The 21,169-nt window shown below is 51.0% G+C and overlaps 1 protein-coding gene across 1 annotated transcript in view; it reads left to right on the forward strand.

Annotated features, from left to right (window-relative positions):
- PLCG2 (phospholipase C gamma 2) overlaps positions 1 to 21,169 on the forward strand; it is a 134,757-nt gene that overhangs the window by 57,979 nt on the left and 55,609 nt on the right. Inside the window, exons 6-10 of the mRNA XM_075995816.1 lie at positions 7,171 to 7,255; positions 8,551 to 8,634; positions 14,165 to 14,208; positions 15,417 to 15,489; positions 20,130 to 20,231. Of these exons, the coding sequence (XP_075851931.1) occupies positions 7,171 to 7,255; positions 8,551 to 8,634; positions 14,165 to 14,208; positions 15,417 to 15,489; positions 20,130 to 20,231 (388 nt within the window). The remainder of the gene's footprint in view (positions 1 to 7,170; positions 7,256 to 8,550; positions 8,635 to 14,164; positions 14,209 to 15,416; positions 15,490 to 20,129; positions 20,232 to 21,169) is intronic.

Raw genomic sequence — 21,169 nt, forward strand, 5'->3', positions numbered from 1 at the left:
TTTTATTTTACTTTTTTGAGACAGAGTCTCACTTTGTTGTCCAGACTAGCTCACAGTAACCTCAATCTCCTGGGTTCAAGCGATCCTCCTGCCTCGGCCTCCCGGAGTGCTAGGATTACAGGCGTGAGCCACCGTGCCCGGCCCGGTGCTAAGCGTTTTAAAGTCCCCGTCCCATGTCAGCCTCACATTAGATATTATTTTCTTTGGTAAGACATTTTCCCTTTCACCCATTCTTGGTTCAGCTATGTCAGTACCATAAAGGAGGCAACAACCAGACTCCACCAGCCCTCCCATTTCGCTCCGGAAGGTCTTTCCATCCTTACGGTGACTTGGTGCCTGGCGTGTCCTGTGTCACGTGTCGACTTCAGAGTTGGGGCATGCCTTCCCCATTGCTCTACACGTGCCCGAGGAAGGACTTGGAGCTGTTAACCAGGAAGTGGTTGAAAACCCAGTGATGTTAGGTCAGCCAGCGGATCACGCCATGTTTTTTCTGTCCACCTGCCTTCCTCTCCCTCTTCTTCCTCTCACCCGACCTTTTCCATCTGATCCTACGAGCCGGGCTACCCTCTGATGTTCCGAGCGGGTCCGATGAGCCGCCTGTGCTGGAAGGTTCTGTACACACTAGTCTCTTTCAGCCTTGGAGGTGGTGCCGCCTCTGAGTTGTGTGTTTTTTTTTTTCCCTCCGCGGCTTTGGTGACTCACAGTTGAGATTGGCACAGGGAGAGGACAGGGAGCCACCCTGTCCGCCGTTGCTTGGTTTGGCTCTGAAGTCTGCCTCTCTGTCCGTCTGTGTGGTCACGGTGAAGTGGGGGCCTCCCTCGTGACCTCCTGCTCGGGCGGGTGGGGGGCTCCTGCCAGCCTGGCGTGGAGGACCATCTTCCCGGGGGTGGGGTGGGGCTGCTCCGGGACCCTCCGAGGAGAGGAAGCCCCGTTTCTGGCCCCGGGCTCCTTGTTGCGTGCTCACCGCCTCCCCCTGCCCCCGGGCGGGCGCAGCCCTGCGCTCTGTCAACACGTGGCAAATGCCACCTTTGCTTCTCGGAGCCCTGGAGGGAGTTTTTCCAAAGGAACTGTGACCCAGGTGCCAGGGACAGAGCAGCTAGCGAATGCTGCGCCAGCCCCCTCCCCTCCCTTTCCTGCTGCCCACGGCCAGGCGCGTTTCCTGAAGGCAAACAAAGGGGCGACAGAAGCAGAGGACAGACCGAGCGAGGGGGAGGCGGGCGCGGACAGGGCCCAGCCCGGGCAGCGCCAGAGCCGTAGGTGTTTTGCTTGGCCCCAGCGCGCTGTTGCATTTTGCAGCTTTGCTAGAGGCAGGATGGCAGCGGCCGGCATCCGCTGAGAACTTGCTTTGCAGCCTGGGCTGCGGGGAGCACCTCACACTCTGGGGAGCACCCGAGGCTGCCTGGGGAGCAGGTGCTCTTGGACCCATTTCACAGGTGGGACGCTGAGGCCCAGAGAGGTTAAGTAACTTGGTTAAAGCAACCCAGCTTGTCAGGCAGGTGTGGCACCAGGGTTTGTAGACCCTCTGTCACCGCTTGATGTTGCTTTTCCTTTCTTCTTCTTCCTTTTTTTTTTATTGTGCTATCGAGAGCTGGGGAAATGCAGAAATCTTCCCTTCCCCACCCTGACCGATCACCTTATGATTTAAAAAAATTCAACAGAGTTTTAAATTTGTTTTATGGTGGTCAAATACACATGACATTTATCACTTTAACCCTTCTTAGGTTTATCATTCTGTAGGATTAAGTACATGCACACTGTGTTTTTTTTTTTTTTTTTCTGAGACAGAGTCTCACTGTGTTGCCCAGGCTGGAGTGCCGTGGTGTCAGCCTAGCTCATAGCAACCTCCAACTCCTGGGCTCAAGCGATCCTCCTGCCTCAGCCTCCCGAGTAGCTGGGACTACAGGCACGCACCACCATGGCCGGCTTAGTTTTTCTATATATTTTTAGTCCAGTTAATTTATTTCTATTTTTAGTAGAGATAGGGTCTCGCTCTTGCTCAGGCTGGTTTCGAACTTCTGACCTTGAGCCATCCACCCGCCATGCACACTGGTGTGTGCCCCCATCACCACCATCCACCTCCAGAACTCTCTCATCGTCCCAAACTGAGACTCTGTCCCCATGAAACAATAGCTCCCTGTTCCTGCCCCCTGCAGCCCCTGGGAACCACCGTCCTTCTCTCTGCTGTGCACATGCCATGACTCTAGGTACCTCACATAAGTGGAACGATACAACATTCGTCCTTTTGTATCCGGCTAGTTTCACTTGGTATAATGTCTTCAGGGTTCATCTACATTGTAGCATGTGTTAGAATTTCCTTCCTTTTTAAGTCTGAATGATGTTCTACCGTATGTATCTACCGCATATCTTTTATCTGTTCATCCATCTATGGACACTTGGGTGGCGTCCACCTTTCAGCTGTTATGAATAATGCTGCTATGAAAATGAGCGTGCAAATATCTGCTCGTGTCTCTGCTCTCGGTTCTTTTGTGTCTATACCCAGAAGTTGAATTGCTGGATCCCATGGTGATGCTGTTGAGTGTTTGAGGAACTGCTGTCCTGTTTTGCACAGTGGCTGGGCATTCCCACATCCTCACCGCGGCGCTTGTTTTTTCTTTCTCCCCTGCCCTTGCCTGCTTGGCATACACCATTGCATTTGCATCAGCAGAACGTGCGCTTCCCTTTCTCCCTAAGCCCCCACACGGGGCCGGAGCGAGGACTGAGTTCGTCTCAGAGATGGTGCGGGGGGTGTGCGTGTGGCAGGTGGGCGCAGGTGAGTGGGTCCCCCGAGCGCCTTCAGCCTGACTGCAGATGGGCTGCACGTGGCCGACGGCTCAGGCTCCTAGGTTGGAACTGCCCGAGGAACTGTGGGGATTCTGATTCTTTTGTCCTGGGCATGGTGTCTTGGGCATTGGACATTTAAAAAAAGATTCCAGGGCCAGGTGCAGTGGCTCACGCCTGTAATCCTAGCACTCTGGGAGGCCGAGGCGGGAGGATCGTTTGAGCTCAGAAGTTCGAGACCAGCCTGAGCAAGAGCGAGACCCCATCTCTACTAAAGATACAAAGAAATTAATTGGCCAACTAATATATATAGAAAAAATTAGCCGGACATGGTGGCAGATGCCTGTAGTCCCAGCTACTCGGGAGGCTGAGGCTGGAGGATTGCTTGAGCCCAGGAGTTGGAGGTTGCTGTGAGCTAGGCTGGTGCCAGGGCATTCTAGCCTGGGCAACAGAGTAAGACTGTCTCGATGGATGGATGGATGGATGGATGGATGGATGGATGGATGGATGGATGGATGGATGGATGGATGGATTCTACTCTGAAGACAGGATGTCAGGCTAGGGTTCTCTAGACAGCAAAGTCAAATTGGAGCTTGCAGGAGAGTGCCCTGGAGGGCTTGTTAAGATGAAGGCTCCACCTCCACAGTTTCCGGGGTGCCGCTCAAGAATTTGTGTTCCAGCTACTGCCGGCTGGGAGCTGCCTGGGGAAGCTGGACCCCAGAGCCTCGCTCTCCGGTCGGGGAGCCGCTCGCCACACGTGGCCGTTTAAGCTACGTTAATTAAAACAAGATAAAAAATAGTTCATCAGCCACACCCGGTACATGGCTCAGCAGCCACGTGTGGCTCGTGGCTGCAGCGTGGGACAGCACGGATGCAGAACGTTCCCATCATTCTAGAAGGTTCCGTCGGGCAGTGCTGAGGCTGGGCTCTCAGCTCCAACACTGACTGGTGGTGCGAACTGGGGCAAACGATTGAGTTTCTCTGGGCCTCACTGTCCTCGTGTGTAAGGGAGAGAGAATCCCAGTCCCCACCTCTTGGCCTGGGTGGGTGTTCAGCGAGTTCAGATGTGAAAAGTGCTTGGGCAGAGCCTGGCTTGTGGCGAGCGCTCAACAAATGCTCATTATTGTCATTGCCGCTGTAAGAGCTAGAGGTGGCGGGGGAGTGTGTCCAGCGTCAGGGTGGCATGTAAGTTTCACGGGGCTGCCAGCTTTGATGCATTGGTAACGGCTGCCTGGGGTGCAGCATGGAAGGGGCCCGGCACCCTCCCCGGGCTGCGGAGGGACGGCACCGTGATTGTTTAGTGCCGTCCGCCCTGGGAGACAGAGGGGCTCCTGGTGGCCCCTTGCGGGAGTAGTTTTCCCATCCTTCCCCCAAGGGATTGCCCTGGTTCCTCACCCACGGTCCCGGGGGAGCCCCCAGGACACGTGACCTGAGACGGAGGCGTGTATGCAGGAGGCTGCTGGGAGCTCGTGGGGAATCCACACCTGCGGGCGGCAGGGGAGTCACAGCTGTGGCCTCAGCTGACCCCACGGGGACGGCCCTGCAGAGCTGTGCCGAATTGAGGCCAGGCCCCTGTTCCCATGCATGGACCAGGCGCTGGACACTGGCTGCCCGGGAGGGGACTGTGACCTTGGGTGAGGCCACTCTGTCTATTGGTGGCAAGTCCTGGAGAGGGGTGGGACTGCTGGCTTCCCCCCCTCCAGCGCTGGGGACTCTGCACCCTGTGCTGGCCAGATGCGGGAGTGAGGAAGGGGCTCGCCTAGAGGAGTGGGGTGGGGCAGTCCTGGCACCAGGAGCCCAGAGAAGCTCTGGGTCCCCGGCTCGTGCACTCTAAGGTGAGACCTCCCCTGTCTCAGGTATTCAGGTGCTTGTGCCCCAGGTTTGCTCCGCTGGTCCCTGAACAGCAACACTGGCTGCCCAGCCCCGCAGTCTCTCTGTTCCCAGACGTGGGACGTATTCTTCGCCCTGTTGCAGCCTGGGCTCCTGAGGGGTCTGAGCTCTTCCCTGCTCGTAGGCTGAGGCCACTGTGCTGCCAGCCTGGTCCAGCCCCCACCTGCCTCTTTGTCATCACCAGTCTCCGCTGCCCCTCCACCTTTGTCCTGTCCTGTCCTGTCCTGGGCTCCCCCCGCCCCCGTCCCCCACCTCGGGCCACTTCCCTGCCCGGTTTGCTGCTCTCAATCCCACCTGTGAAAGCCACTGGCACCGCCCCAGTGGGAGGAGTGGGTGAGGGGCATCTTGCTGGCCAGGGTCTCTTAGATCAGAGAGCCTGTGAGGACCAGAGGTAAGCTGGCTGGAGGAGGGACACTGGGATGGCCAGCAGTCATGCTGGACTGACTGCAGGGACAGCTGGGGGACAGTGACATGCTGCCTCCTTCTGAATGTGATGGCAGAGGCCGAGTGGGTGGCATTGGGAAACAGGGCTGTGTTCTGTCCGAGGCCTGGGGCGGGCTTCCTTTCTTGGCCTCCCTCTCCAGCTCTGCCGGACACTCAGCTCTCCAGCCAGAAGGCTCTGGATCTCGCACCCTCAGCCCACCCCCCAGTCCCAGCTCTCTGGGCGTGTCTCGTCATGAGCGCTGCTCCCCGGGAGGCGGTCCCGCTCTCCTCGGTTCCCTGACCGTCCCGCAGCCAGTCTTTGTCCTAGTAACACGCACACACGCGTGTGTCTTTTGGAAAATATTTAACATGATGAAATAGTCGTTATGTAGAGCATGCAGATTCCTTGTCTGTGGTGTAGGAATTGCAGGCAGATGGGGCTGGAGTCTGAGTGCAGCAGAGAAAAAAGGTATTAGACCTCCTGGCCCCTCGGAAGGTGGAGGTGATGAGGGTACCTACCTACCTTGTAACGTGGTTTAAGCATTAAACAAGTTCGTGTGCGTAGACGAAGAACCGGCAGCTCCCGCGGCTCATGAGCTCTGTTTAAGTTCCAGCTTCTGGGGCTGCTACTATTCTGATGCCTTTCGCCCGGGTCTGTCCTCCCTCCCTTTCCTTCCCAACCGAGCCTCACCCCCTGGCTCGGCAAGGTTTCCGTGACCAGCCGTTCTGCTCCTGTGACTGCGTGTTGTAGAGTTTGATCCAGATCCAGGCTCAGCTGTGGCCCTGCTCTGACCTTGAACCCCTCACCCCTGACCCACGCCTGTGACACACACACCCGTGACACCCTGCCCTTGCCTGTTCTGTACCTGGGGCCGGGGGGTCCATCGTGTGTGCTTTGTACGGGGCAGAAGGTGGCGAGGTTAGGTGACGTTACTGCCTGGATGACACCAGGGCTGCCTGACACACAGTAGGTGCTCAGATAGGGTCTGCTCCTTCCCACCTCCTTCTCTCTCTGGCATTTGGTGACCTCACCTGGCTTTGAACCCCTGTGGTCTTTTTTTTTTTTTTTTTTTTGAGACAGAATCTCGCTTTGTTGCCCAGGCTAGAGTGAGTGCCGTGGCGTCAGCCCAGCTCACAGCAACCTCAAACTCCTGGGCTCAAGCAATCCTGCTGCCTCAGCCTCCTGAGTAGCTGGGACTACAGGCATGCGCCACCATGCCCGGCTCATTTTTTCTCTATATATTAGTTGGCCAATTAATTTCTTTCTATTTATAGTAGAGACGGGGTCTCACTCTTGCTCAGGCTGGTTTCGAACTCCTGACCTTTAGCGATCCGCCCGCCTTGGCCTCCCAGAGTGCTAGGATCACAGGCGCGAGTCACCACGCCCGGCCCCCCTGTGGTCTTTAAAAAAAAAACAAAAACACTTTATTTTCTACTTATTTATTTTGGGGGAAGATGGGGCACTGGGGACCCTCACTTTCACCACACCTCTCTGGTCACCTCACCGTGCCAGGTCACAGCCGAGCCCAGCAGGGTCTTCTTTCCCTCTGATTGGGTCACACCCATCCCGGTGGCTGTGGTTTTGCTGGATCCCAGGCAGGGACGGTGGGAATCTCCTTCATGCATTTGTGCGTGTCTGTAATGAGATGACCAGGCATTTGGCTACGTAAGAGAGTCTCGGCCACTCCAGCCCATGCCCTGCGCCCGTGTTGAGTTTCTTCACGCCGACATTCTGAGCTCTGTGCAGAAATCAGTCACATCAGCACCTGCCACGGCCTTTGTGATCCTCGTGGGGTTTTGTACCTGGGCTTACCGGGTCATCTGACACTGCGTTCTGCCCACACCGAGTCTCCTGTGTGACCTGCCTCCGTGGCCGTGTCTGAAGGGGGGGGGGGGACCAGCCTTGCTTACTGGGGTGTCACCTCCACCTTGAACCCGGGGTGTCTTGTTCCTAGTTAGTGCTCAGTGGACGGCCTCTGGCCCGGCTCTCCCATAGAGGGACGCCTGAGGGGACAGTGACCGTCCGCTGCGGAGGAGGACCCTCTGGAGTGACAGAGCCGGCGTCTCCCTTTCTTGCAGCATCAGCCTCCGGGAGTTGAAGACCATCTTGCCCCTGGTCAACTTCAAAGTGAGCAGCGCCAAGTTCCTCAAAGACAAGCTGGTGGTAAGTTTCGTAGCTCAGCCTGGGAAATTTGCGAACTCGGGGCTACTTCGTGAAGCCATCCTGTGCCCTTGAGCTCCGTGGAATGCTGCCCGAGAAGGTCTTCTGCCTCCCGGGTGCTTCTTGGTCCAGACAGAGGGCCCGTGTGTAGATCTGAGGACCGTGTTCTCCATCCTAGTAGATGATGGAATCAGCGGAGACCGAGTTTGCTGAGCAGTTTGACTTGGAACACGTGAGCGCAGATCTGTTCCTAGCAGTTCTGTGTTCCCCGGTTCCCCGACCTTCCTGCCGCCCATTTTCTCCCTAGTAACGTAAACATATGTGTGTCTTCTGGAAAATAATATGAAAAAGCTCGTTCAGTTTTGTATGGATGAGCTCCCAGAAGAGTTGGCTTACATTATTGCTTATTTTATTTTATTTTTTTGAGACAGAGTCTCACTGTGTTGCCCAGGCTAGAGTGAGTGCCGTGGCATCAGCGTAGCTCACAGCAACCTCCAACTCCCTGCCTCAGCTTCCCGAGTAGCTGGGACTACAGGCCTTGGCCTCCCAGAGTGCTAGGATTATAGGCGTGAGCAACTGCTCCTAGCCCACTATTGCTTATTAATTATCCTTTGACCTGCCCTCATTATTCCACACTAATCCAAGAATGAAAGAAAGAAAAAATTGAAAGGGTGGGATTTAAGAAGAGAAGAAAGATGGGAGAAGCATTTACCATTGATCACTGTGTAACCGAGTTTTTTTTTCTATCAAGTATTTACTGAGCCAGATATTTTGTAGATATTACCTTGTTTAGTTCTGGGGAAGCCACAGGAGTATAGTGGTGGTTCTCCCATTTTACAGATAAAGAAACTGAGGGCCTGAAAAGGTCAAGGAAACTGCCCAATGTCATGAAGCAGTTGATCGATGCTGAGCTCTGCCTGACCCCAAAGCCTGGGTCAGATTTCTTTTTTATGCTTTAAAAGAATGACCTATCTGTATATATGACCTACAAATATGCCTGGCTTTGGAAATCCAAAGAGAGTGTCTTTTGCCTGAAAAAGGAGGAGTTACGCATTATGGCTCTTGGGAACCTGGCTAAGACTCTTCCCTTTTGGGCTCAAGAGAGGGTCCCTGTGAGCATTTTCCCCCAGGCGGGTGAATTAGGAAACATGTGGTTGGTTTCCATTCAGAGGGATGCGAGTTTGATTTTAGCCAATGTTGTAGAAAAGCCATTTTATTCCTGCAAACAGGGTGGAGGCATTCTCACAGTGGACTTCAAAAATCATGTGGTCACTTTTTTTTTTAAAATATATTTACAGGAAATGGGTGCACACAAAGATGAGCTCAGCTTTGAACAGTTCCATCTCTTCTATAAAAACCTCATGTTTGAACAGCAGAAATCGGTAAGATGATTCTTGGGCAAATGATCACATGATGTTTCCATTTTCCACATATTTCAAGGTCTGGCATGTTCCTAAGAAACCCACAAGGACTGTGTAAATCTCCCTTTCAATCAAGGAAACATAAATGGGAATGCCAGCAACATTCCACTTTCCCCTATGAGATTGGCAGAAATCTTTCACTGTGACGGGGCTATGGGCAAATGTGGGGAAGTGGAGTTTGACTACCTCCCTCCTGGTAGAAATGGGAATGGCCTAAGTTTGATTGGAATTTGATCTGAGTCTATTAAAGTAAAAAATTGCAACTAACTCTACTGTCTTATCTCATTCTGAAAGGGAATTTAGCAAATTATTAATTAGGTACGTGTTTCTTCCTTTTATATGTTTATGCATATTTTTATGAGGACATATTTTTGATTAAAATAATAGATTATTTTAAAATGAAGATGCACATACATTTTGAACTGACAGTGGCATTTTGGGGACTCAAAAGTGTATTATCAGATAGTTTATTGCAGCATTACTCGTGCTGGCTAAATGCTTGGGGCCCATCGAAATACCCCTCAGCCTGGGCACAGCTGGTAACTTGTGTCTGTCCCTGTTATTCAACGTCACACAGCAGACCGAGAAGCCCCCATCAGTTCTGTTTCTGTTGATCTGGGAGGATGTTTGTGATATTTTGTGAGGGAAGCCAGTGGCAGGTTCACACGAGGAGCTAGGTCTGATGTTTTGCTAAAGAGCTCAAAAACGCAATAATCCTGTTATGTATGTTTGCACGTATTTTTATGAGCAAGGACAAAGTGTGGGAGCGTACATCCCTCATGTTTAATGTTGATTTTGTGTGTGCGTTGGGAAGATGGACAGGAGAGGTAATTTACTTTTTCTTTGCACAGCTCAGTTTTCTCTGACTTGTTGCAGGTAGCATATTAGTTTTGCAATTCAAAAAAGTCTCATAAGACTTAAAAAGTGGGGCCATCCTGTGCAGTGCATGGAGCACAGTGCCTGGTGGGTGGCACGCAGTCAACAAATAGGAGCCGCTGCTGTGACTTTCGGGAAAGGGTTTTGCAGACTGCAAAGGAGCTCCAAGGGGGAGCTGTGGGGGAGCAGGGAGTCTGTGGGACATGGAGCCAGATGGACCTGTTCTCTCCGGGTAGCTGTGTGATCTTGGGCAAACCACTGACTGCTCCTAGACTCGGTCTTCTCATCTGTGAAATGGGAAGGGGTGATACCCGACCCACTGGACGCTGGGAAGGATTGAATGAGAGACTGGGAGTTGTGAGTGCAGGCATTTTTAAGTGTGAGTGGTACTAGAAGACAGTTATTAATTGCCTTCTGCATGCAGGGCTGCAGGCTGGCCACGTGGTGAGGTTGCTTGATGCGTGACTACTGACCATGGGGCTTGGGGTGTAGCTGAGGTAGAGAAATAGGAGGAGCATTTTTCTGTCTGCCTGGATTGGGGGAAAACACATTTTATGGAGTATAAAAATTTCAATTGCAATGTGTTAACTTTTTCACATATATAATAAATTAGTTTTTGGTTTGTCAGATAGAGTAGAAAGACTCTGTTGTGGGCTTGGGAGTTGGAGGGACTGAATTCTATCCCTGACTTGACATTTAACTGACCAAGTGATGTTGGGAGAAGGCATCTCCTCCCTCTCACTCAGCCTTTTCTGTGACATGAAGGTATTAAATCAGATCAATGTTCATAACACTTTAAAAATGATAAAATCCCTCCCTTTAAATATGAAACCTTAACAAAAACCTGTGCTTCATAAAAGCAGATGAAAATACTGTTTTAGGTTAAAATCTCTAACTTTTATTTATAGTCAGCCGTTGGGAACAATGTAAATGTTTTGATGACAGTGTACGTATGAAATTTGGAATGATGACAATTGCTCTCTTATGCAATTGACCAGGAGTGTGAAAAGCTTGATTCACTCAAGGCTGGTAGTTGCAAATAACAGTCTTTATGATAATTTGCCTTGAAATTTCAGGATGCTGTTCTGCCAGAGAGATGGCAGGCAAAGCTTGAGAATAAGGTTTGCACAAAACACTAGCTTACCTATTAGCACAGGTTCGGGTCCACTGATGTTCTCCACTGTGGGCAAATTCACATGAGATATATTTCAACCTGTACTTTTAATTACGCTTCTTTTTGAGGCTAGTGTGTGTGTGTTTGCATTTGTGGGGAGAGAAAGAAATCAGAGTTTTGCAGCGTTCCTGAACCCTCTTGGGTACGTACCTAGGCTGCCCAGTGTGGAACTTCACAGGGGAAAATTGCAGCTGTGTCAAAGGTTGCCCCCTGCTGGTCAGAATGCCACATTGCGCCTATAGCCGGTTGTACTTGGCCTGCCTCTGGTTTAAATAGCTTAAAAATTAATTGCCTATATTTAAAACTTGGGAGCTCATATATTAAAATTCAGATTTTCTGGCTTCTCTTGGAAAAAAAAACATGAAAACTGGCTATAAATGGGTCACAGTTCCCCATGGAACCGTCTGCACTCTGTACTCTTTTACCTTACCTACTTGACTGCAAAGAAGTTGGAGTTGGCAACTGTATAATCTCCACCATTCCAGGGACTAGCTCTCCTGTTTGGCCCCTGCATTTTTAAATTCAGGGACTTAGAATTTGAATAACAAAGTCCCAGCCTATATAAATAGTTTCTCACTGCTCTCGTGTAGGATAATGCCCGTCCCCTAACTTGTTAGCAGATTGCTTATATCCTGAGCTCCTCATCGGAGACAAAGGGCAGAGAAAAGTGTCAGCCTTGTGACCTGTGGGAAGGGGATCCCTGCTGGACTTCTCAGGCCTCTGGGCAGACAGAGCTGTTGGTAGTTGACTCATGGTCCTCAGACCTAAAATTCAGGGAGTGGGTTCGTGCCAGTGGTTTCCAACTTGAGGCTGCCAGTTCCTCCTTGTGTCTGACCACCTGCCTGTGCAGCAGTTGTCAAGCCTCAAAGTTTCCAAAAGTTTGGTGGCAGCTGGAAGTTAAGAAATTTAATTTCGTGTGTGCCTCTGGATGTTGGGATAGACCCCTAACTAGGCTGTGATAACAATATTATTGATGAAGATGATAGCTAAATCGCCTTAGGTGGACTATATGCTTGGCACTGGGCTGAGCATTTTACATACATTTAATTCTCCTCAGAGCCCTATGAAAGAGGCGCAGTTATTATCCCCATTTTATGGATGAAGAAACTGAGGCGCAGAGAGGTTACTTGTTGGAGCTCATGCCACTGATGAGTTACAGATCTAGGAGTTGAGTTCTCCTGTGCAGCTTCGATACACAGCCACTGAATGCTTTTTAATGTTTGAAACTTTTGTATGAAGGAAAATTTCAAACATACATATACAAATAGAGGTGATAGCATAAGGAACCCACATATACCATCAGCCAACTCCAGCAATTACCAACTTGTTCCTGCCCTCACCCACAACCCTGTTCTCATGTGATTTGGAGGCAAACGTCACACACTGTATGACTTCATCCCTCAATACTGTCACTTAATCAGACTCTCGAAGCCCCCCATGCTTAGAACACTCATCCAATAAAAACATAAGATGCTTACAAATAAAAATAGAAATGAAAATTTTGGCCGTAGCTGAGAATTATGCATTCAGTGAGAAGTTGGGTGATTATTCTTCCAGATTTTCTACAATGTGAGCATGCGGGAAGGAGTGATTGGCATCCCGTGGTGGCATTTTGGTGGAGGAGCTCAGGGCAGGTGCAGACTGTCCCAGTGGGCAGTGGCTGGGGGGGAAGAGGACAGTCACCAGCACAGAAGCCAGAGCCTCTGGTTAGCTTTTCTGTTACCGCGATCTTGCTGTTGGCTGTCTGGAACCAGATGGTTCCTACAACCTGCTAAGAGGCAGCCAGTGAGTGTTATAAGTGTCATGACTCCCACAGTGTGTCTGCCCCCGGCCACCTGGAAAAACGCCCTTCCCTGGCCTCGGGTGGCCCTCAGTGCCCCGGCCCCTGCTATTGCAGCCCCTGGCTGTGGCATGCATGTTCCTTCCCCTCTTCCACCTGGCAACTTCCTCTTCTCCTGGGACCCAGCTCAAAGGTTGCATCTTTCCCTGCAGCCTCTTAGCTACAAGATAAAAGTTACTTGTTCATTATTTTGGTCATTCATCCAATAAGTGTTCGCATGACCCTCGAGGGCATAGTGGTTCATAAAACAGACGTTTGCTCTGACCTCGTTAACTCTTGTGGCTCTTGGCAGCATCTGTGTCCTGGTGTCCCCACCCCCCATCGTTCCAGCTCCCTGAGTGGGGGAGGGGGTGGGGCTTTTGCTGTGCTTCATTGAAGGGGATATAAAGGAATGAGCCGCTTAAGAACTGCAGTTGGGGTGGCCAGTAAGGGTGAGCCACAAGCTGAGCTTGAGGCCAGGAGTCTGAGACAAGCCTGGGCAACATAGCAAGATCTTGTCTCTACAAAAAATTAAAAAATTAGCTGGGTGTGGTGGTGCATGCCTGTAGTCCTAGCTGCTCGGGAGGCTGAGGAGGGAGGATCGCTTGAGGCCGGGAGTTTGAGGTTGCAGTGAGCTGTGATGACACCACTGCACTCCAGGCTGGGTGACAGAGCAAGATTCCATCTCTTAGAAAAGAAAAAAGAAAAGAGAGAAATAGCTATGCTGTAAGTTACAGATGAGTGAAAGGAGAGCAGAGCCGCGGCTATTTGATGTGTCTGTCTTCCTCTTGGATGCAGAGATGAGGAATGTCATCTTTCAGATATTAAGGATTTGGAATGTAGCCCTGAAGTACAGGAAAGGGTGTATGTACGCCATTGGCGGTGCATTCTCAACTGCATTGAGAGCAACCGGGCAGGTTTTTCAGTTAATGTGCCCGGCCCACGCATAGGCGCTTTCTCTTCTGGGAGTCTGCCCTGCAGAAAAACTGGCTCATGTGGGCAAAGGGGTGTGTGTGTGTGTGTGTGTGTGTGTGTGTGTAAACACACATCCATCCATCTATCTGTCTGTCTGTCTGTCTATCTATCTATCTATGCATCTATCTGTATAGATGTCTGTCTATTGATATATATACACACACACGAGCATTTAAAAAATAATACTGAGTATAACAGAAAAATTGAATGACATGCAAATTGTGGAATACAGTATGGTTTTTCAAAGTCATGAGACAGGGCCATTCTAGGTTGCAGAATAATGTTAAACTTGAAACAATAGCGAAAAGTTGCAAGATGTATGTAAGTGACACAATGCGACAAAGTATCATTAAATGAATGCCCGTAAAACAAATGCTAGGAGGAAACCGACCAAATCATTAAGAGTGATCACTTGTCAAGAAGAGGACTTAGGGAGGGAGGACTTAGGGAGGGAGGACTTAGGGAGGGGGGTGAGGGAGACTTCTGTCTTTTGCTTCCGAAGTTTCTGTTACAGTTGGCCATTCACACCCATTGCAGATTACAGTGATAACTTTTTAGCAGCAGCAATCTCTTCATTTGCATCAAGTGACTTGTCTAACCGTTCTCCTGTTGTGTGTGTGTGTGTTTCCTTCTGTTTCCCATTTCAGATTCTTGATGAATTCAAGAAGGATTCCTCGGTGTTCATCCTGGGGTGAGGAGCCTCGTGTGTGGGGTTGTGGGGCGGGGCGTGCTGGACACGGGGGCCCTCGGGTGGGGCTGGCAGACGGCTCCAGGAGGGGGTGACCCTGTGCAGTGGCTGATGTCCACAGAGACGGGGGCCCCCTGCTGGGGGGTTGGCCATCCCACGCCTGTGTCTTGGGTAGATATGAACAGCAGAGATGCTGTTTGTCAGTGTTTGAGGATGGCCCAGAAGGTTCCATAGAGAAGCCTGCGTTCTTCAAGGCTTCCTGTCCCAGAGCGTGCCTCACGGAACGTGACAGGTTGATAGGTTTTTTTTTTTTTTTTAGAGAAAGCAAAGGAATGTTAATGGTCTTGTAAGTCTGGGAAAGTCCTGAGTAATCAGATTTAGCTGAATTACAATGAGCTGAAGCATATAAAATGCTTCACATGGTGTTTGGCACACCCCATGGGTTCATAAGGAGTCATGTGATTACTAAAAAGTCAGTGCTGCAGGACTTGTCAGGGCCTTTCCTATGCTTTATGATTGATTCCCGAAGTGGGGCATGTATGAGATGTTCCGTGTTTCCTGAGCCTGAGAGATGTTAGCCATGGAGTTAGTGGCACCCAGAACGTGACGCCTTGGACCCAGCCCTCACTGATGAGTGACTATTTCCCTCTGGCACTTTCCAAACTAGAAATCCCAAGACTCCAAAGCAGATATAGAACAAATCTAATTTTTAAGTAGTATTTTAATGAAAACCTTAGTGTTAGACCACAAAGCCAACGGGCAAGGAGGTTGGAAACACCCTCATCATTAAAGAGGACAGACTGCTGGGCCCTGAGTGTTGATCAAAGGGAGAAAGCTTAAGGCGTGTTTTATCTTCTGTGATACTTTTGAAAGATTTCTTTTCCCCGTCCCTCTGCAAATGCTCAGGGAAAGGTGCCCATCTCCCCCGGGAAGCCCCGTCCTGCAGAATGGGCTTCCCAAACAAGCCAGGGGTGGCCGGAGCCAGCCCAGCGAAGGCCTGGTTGTTGGTGGCTTCTCCCTGAGGCTGTCCCCAGCCACTGCAGCCTCGGGGCGGGAGCCATGCCTTGTTCCCAGCGGAGGGTCCCTCCTTTCCAGTGGAAAATGCCTCTGGTTGTCACGGCTTGTGCTCGATTCAAGGTGACTGGCGTCTCCTCTTGGCGCCTCTGTTGAGTGCGTGTGTCCCTAACTGCCATCCCTTTCCCCGAGGACAGGAACACCGACCGGCCGGACGCCTCCGCTGTGTACCTGCACGACTTCCAGAGGTTTCTCCTACATGAACAGCAGGTGAGGGGCAGTTCTCACCTTCCCGCTACCCCATTCCCCTGTCCACCTGTGTCCATGGGTTGACTGTCCTCTGCCTGACGCCGGGGACTCCAGCCTGTTGTCCGGGGCCACTGGCACTCAGAAGGAGGGCGGCGTCCTGCACACACTGAGGACAGGGAGATATTCCAGGGCAGGGCCTGAGGGCGGGCACGCCGCCATCTGGCTGGCTGGGGCTCCTCCAGTGTCACCTCTGGTGTCGCCTACGGGGAGCCGTCCCTGAGCGATGGGAGCGCGTGACTGGAATGACCGGGGCTGCGGCCCCTGGGGGGACAAAGTAGCACGCTCGTCCCTGAACAAGTGGCACGAGGGCGTCTCCCTGCATGGCGCTTGCATGCGGCTCCCACCCAGCCGCAGAGTCAGAGGAGTTTTGTGGTGGGCAGTGATGGTGTCCCCAGCGACACTGGGCAGTCGATCTTTGGTTGTCGTCACCACCGGCGGACGCTACTGGCGTCTGGCGGTGGAGGCCGGGGATGCTGCCCCCACGACAGACGCCTGTCCAGCCCCGAGTGTCCGCAGGGCCACAGTGAGGGTGGCCCGAAGTCCTCTCCCACACGGGTCCCCAACTTGCGTTGAGTCGCATAATTACTATTTCATGGTACAGTACGGTGTAACGACAACAGAAATAAAGCACACGATAAATGTCACTCGCTTGGATCATCCCCAAACCACCTCCGCCTCCCCCCGTCCGTGGGACAGTTGTCTTCCATGAAAACGGTCCCTGGTGTCAAAAAGGCTGGGGACCGCTGCTCTGCTGGCTGCATAGCCTCGGACGGGGCCCAGTTTCCTCCTCTTGCAACGGGGAGGAGAGCCCCTCCCTCTCAGAATCGTGTGTAGATCTGTGTGTGTGTGTGTGTGTGTGTACATATGTGCATGAATATTTACGTGGAGTTTTTATTTATATCATTTGAGTCTCAGTGACTTTTTTACTCGTTTGTTTTTTTTTCAAAAATGCAGACTTTATATTTTAGAGCAGTTTTGGATCTGTAGCAAAATTACGTTCGTGTACTTTTACAAAAACTTTGTGTCGCAGAACATTTCAAACATACGCAAAGTGGACTGGTATCACGACCCATCGCGCACCCAGGACTCCGACTAGAAATGATGAACACCGGCCAGGCGCGGTGGCTCACGCCTGTAATCCTAGCACTCTGGGAGGTTGAGGCAGGCGGATTGCTCGAGGTCAGGAGTTTGAAACCAGCCCGAGCAAGAGCGAGACCCCGTCTCTACTATAAATAGAAAGAAATCAATTGGCCAACTAATATATATAGAAAAAAATTAGCCGGGCATGGTGGCACATGCCTGTAGTCCCAGCTACTCGGGAGGCTGAGGCAGGAGGATCGCTTGAGCCCAGGAGTTTGAGGTTGCTGTGAGCTAGGCTGATGCCACAGCACTCACTCTAGCCTGGGCACCAAAGTCAGACTCAGTCTCAAAAAAAAAAAAAAAAAAAAAAGAAATGATGAACATGCCTCTAGCCCTCGCTAGGGAGAGGCAAAGACAGAAAATGTAACCAAAATGTTTGTGCCCTCATAATACCCTGAAAAAAAAAATTATGAAAATTTGCCAGTTTTATTTTACCTATTTCTGTGTCTCCCTCCCCTCCCCCCTTCCTCATGTCTCTGCTGGAGAATTCTAAAGCCACCCCAGACTTTGTATCATTCTGTTTGTAAATGCTTCCATATGTCTCTCTCACAGATGAGGACTTATTAAAAAAAAAACAAAAAATGAAAAACATAGCCATGCTACTCCTATTATGCTTCATATAATTGATGATAATTGCTTAATGTCATCCAGTACCCAGCCTGTGCTCAGATGCTACTGATCGTAGAGAAACGAATGAGTAGAGAAGGTGTGTTTTGCAGGAGGCCAGCACATGGGGCCCAGGCGGTGGTGGGAGCTGTCCGTTAAGTAGAGAGAGACGCATGCACTTTTCTTTTTTCGCCATGCTTTTCCTTGCACTGAATGACTCAGTTTTGTAGGAAGCGATTAAAGTGAGATTGGTTAAATTCTTGGGGACAAGCAGCCTTACCTCCTAGAATTCACCACCCTGGCAGGCTGGCTGGGGAGAACAGATGTAGTGCCCCCTAGTGGTGATGGACTTTATTACAGGGAAAATCACAAGCTCCTCATGCTCCACTCCCTGCACACCCCCCTGCCCCAGCTGGCCCCTTTGCGGGGCAGCCCTTGGAGATCAGGCTCGTGGGGTCAGGAGGGACGTGCAGGAGATCTCCCTGCATCTGGACAGTTAGGGCCCAGGCAGCCGTGAACATCTGTGTGGCATCTGCTTTGGGGTAACAGGTGCTCAGATGGGATAATCACTGCAGCTCGTTGTGTGCAAATTGGTACAACTTTTCTAGAAAGCACGTTGGCTAGATGCAATTAAAATGAAAACTTTTTTAAAAAAGGTGTATATCTTAATTAGCTAGTTGCCCTCCTAGGCACTTATCCTCAGGAAGTAATGATCGCATTTTTAATAGGAATGAAAACTTGGAACTAATCTTAATTTCTGTTAGAGGATTGACTAAATACGCCACAGTAAGCCCTGGGAGGGGCGTACGATGGGATAGGAAGGGGGTCGAACGTAAGCCCCCAGAACTGGATGTGCCTGGGTTCAGTCTGAGGCTCCCAATTGGGTCCAAGTAGATGCATTTTTTAAATCCTAGAATATTGGCATTTTAATTGGGCAAAAGATTTCTTTCTTCAGAGCCGGTCCAGCTCCAGGTCATGTTAGCTGAGTACCCACGACTTTTGATAAATGCAAAAGCTTTGTAGAGGGAGGGGAAGAGGACGCCCCCAGCCTCTTTGGGGCATCAGCTGGGCCAGGCAGGGTGTTTTCATTGAAGATCCTACAATTTGCGTTTCATGTTGTAGTATTCAAAGATTTTAATGGCTCCCTGTTCAAATGAACTCGCTGTGCCCCTCTGCCTGGCTACCTTTTCTCCCTGGTCCTGGAAGATTTGCAGGAGTTCCCAGCTCGCTCAGTGTGGTCTTGCACCCATGTGCCAGCGAGGCTGCCTCCTCACCCCTGCTTTTGTGTCACTGTTATGCTTTTTATTCTTTTGAACATCCTCGTCTGACTCTGCCCATCCAACTACACCCATGTCTGGCAGCACGTTTGCTTTTGTTCTTTGTGAAGGTGGACGTTTTAGAATTTGCGAAACCCAGAAAGCATTAGTCAAAGTTCAGTCTGTCTGCTGTGTGTCATCCTCTTTGACTGTGACCATTTGAGATTTCAGGGCATGGAGAGGAAAATGATAAAGTTACTTTACATGATGTGTTCTTTTTCTAAAGGGATCCAGAACTTTCTAGGACCGTGCAGAGGCTGTTTTGAGCTGGCCAGGATTATTTCAGATATTATCATCAGCGTGGATTGACTGTCCTGTTGAAGAGGAGAAGGGCGTTAGGTTAGATTCCGTGTCGGTTTCCAAAGTTTGTTTATTTGGAACCCTGACTCTGCAGCCTGTGAGCTGCGTGACTGTTGTGACATTCCTGAACCTCTGTTTCTTTGTCTCTAAAATGACGATGACAACATATGACTTGCAGGAGTGTTGCACAGGCCAAACATGATGACCAGAGGAGGAGGAGGAGGAGGAGGATCGTTTGCACAAGTTGCCGTGATTTGAGCACTTTATGTCCCAGGTGCTGTGTTCAGCACGTAACCTTATTTCATGCTGTCCCTCGCAGAAACCCTGTGCGGTAGATATTATTATTCTTCCCATTTCAGGATAGGGAGGCGCAGAGAGGGTATGTAACTTGCCCAGGATCACCCAGGTAGAGGCCAAGCCAGGTGTAGCCCTGGCTAGCTGACGGAAGCCCTGTGCCCACTGGCTACTGCATGCTAACGAACAGCGTGAAGAACTGGCATAGGGCGGGAGTTGGCAAACTGTGGCCTGTACGCCAAGTACGGCCTGCCCCTTGGTGTTTGCAAACAGAGTTTTATTGGAGCGCAGACAACGCCCATTTGCCTAGGCACCATCTACGGCTGCCTTTGCACTACGGCAGCAGAGTTGAGTGGCTGCGACAGACACCGTATGGCTCGCAGAGCCCAAGATATTTACTGTCTGGTCCTTTGCAGAAAACACCTGCCCAGGGCCGGGCACAGAACGAGGCCTCAACATGTGGCGCCTGCTTGCAAACGAATTCAGAATTGCTCGATGCTTTGGTCTTTTTTTTTTTTTTTTTTTTTTGAGACAGAGTCTCGCTTTGTTGTCCAGGCTAGAGTGAGTGCCGTGGCGTCAGGCTAGCTCACAGCAACCTCAGACTCCTGGGCTTGAGCGATCCTCCTGCCTCAGCCTCCCGAGTAGCTGGGACTACAGGCATGCGCCACCATGCCCGGCTAATTTTTATATATATATATCAGTTGGCCAATTAATTTCTTTCTATTTATAGTAGAGACGGGGTCTCGCTCTTGCTCAGGCTGGTTTTGAACTCCTGACCTCGAGCAATCCGCATGCCTTGGCCTCCCAGAGAGCTAGGATTACAGGCGTGAGCCACCGCGCCCGGCATGGATGCTTTGGTCTTTGATTGCCACCCCATGGCTCCTGACGGGGAGAGCTTTGTCGGTCCTCTTTTTGGTGATTTCGAATTCTCTCTGTCATTTTAAGGAGCTCTGGGCTCAGGATCTGAGCAAAGTCCGTGAGCGGATGACAAAGTTCATCGACGACACCATGCGGGAAACCGCCGAGCCTTTCTTGTTCGTGGACGAGGTGAGTGGGCTGGCGTCTTGTGTGTGTGTGTGTGTGGGGGGGGATGTTGTCACGGCTTTTTGACTCGCTTGTGTCTTCCGAGGTTTGTTTTCTGTTTCTCTTCCCTGGGACAGCTTTGCTGTCAGATGTTAGACCCTCTTTCCGGTTACTATAGCATTTCGTTTTCATGACTTTGTTGCCTGCCTGTGTCTCGATGTCGCCACTAGAGGGCGCCTGCCACCAGGGAGAGTGAAGCCGTCACAGATTAGCACAGAACCCAAATGCAGAGATGCCTGTAGTTGAAACGGTTGCACTTGCCCTTGCGGAGGGCAGGAGGCAGGTGGGACTGAGGGGGACTGGGAAGCGCCTGCCCACCTAGGGTTGCTGCCCGGCAGCAGAGCGCAGCCTCAGGTCACTCAAGCGTCTGGTTTATTTTTTTTTTAAGGGGCTAGGAGTTGGGATATGACATTTCCTGCCTTTTCAACATTCCGATATTGATGATGTTCTGTTAACTTCAGAGTTGGGTAGTGGATTTACCATTGTTCATGCTACTAGGATGCCTTAAAACTTACACAGGGTACGCATGAACTCTTGTAGTAGCCGATATTTTAGGAAAACCATTGAAAAGGAGGATGTTGGCTGGGCGCGGTGGCTCACGCCTGTAACCCTAGCACTCTGGGAGGCCGAGGCGGGTAGATTGCTCAAGGTCAGGAGCTCGAAACCAGCCTGAGCAAGAGCAAGACCCCGTCTCTACTATAAATAGAAAGAAATTAATTGGCCAACTAAAAAACTCTATAGAAAAAATTAGCCGGGCATGGTGGCGCATGTCTGTAGTCCCAGCTACTCGGGAGGCTGAGGCAGGAGGATCGCTTGAGCCCAGGAGTTTGAGGTTGTGTGAGCGAGGCTGACGCCACGGCACTCTAGCCTGGGGCAACAAGAGCGAGACTCTGTCTCCAAAA

The sequence above is a fragment of the Microcebus murinus genome, chromosome 20 (genome assembly GCF_040939455.1).
Source record: "Microcebus murinus isolate Inina chromosome 20, M.murinus_Inina_mat1.0, whole genome shotgun sequence".
NCBI lineage: Eukaryota > Metazoa > Chordata > Mammalia > Primates > Cheirogaleidae > Microcebus > Microcebus murinus.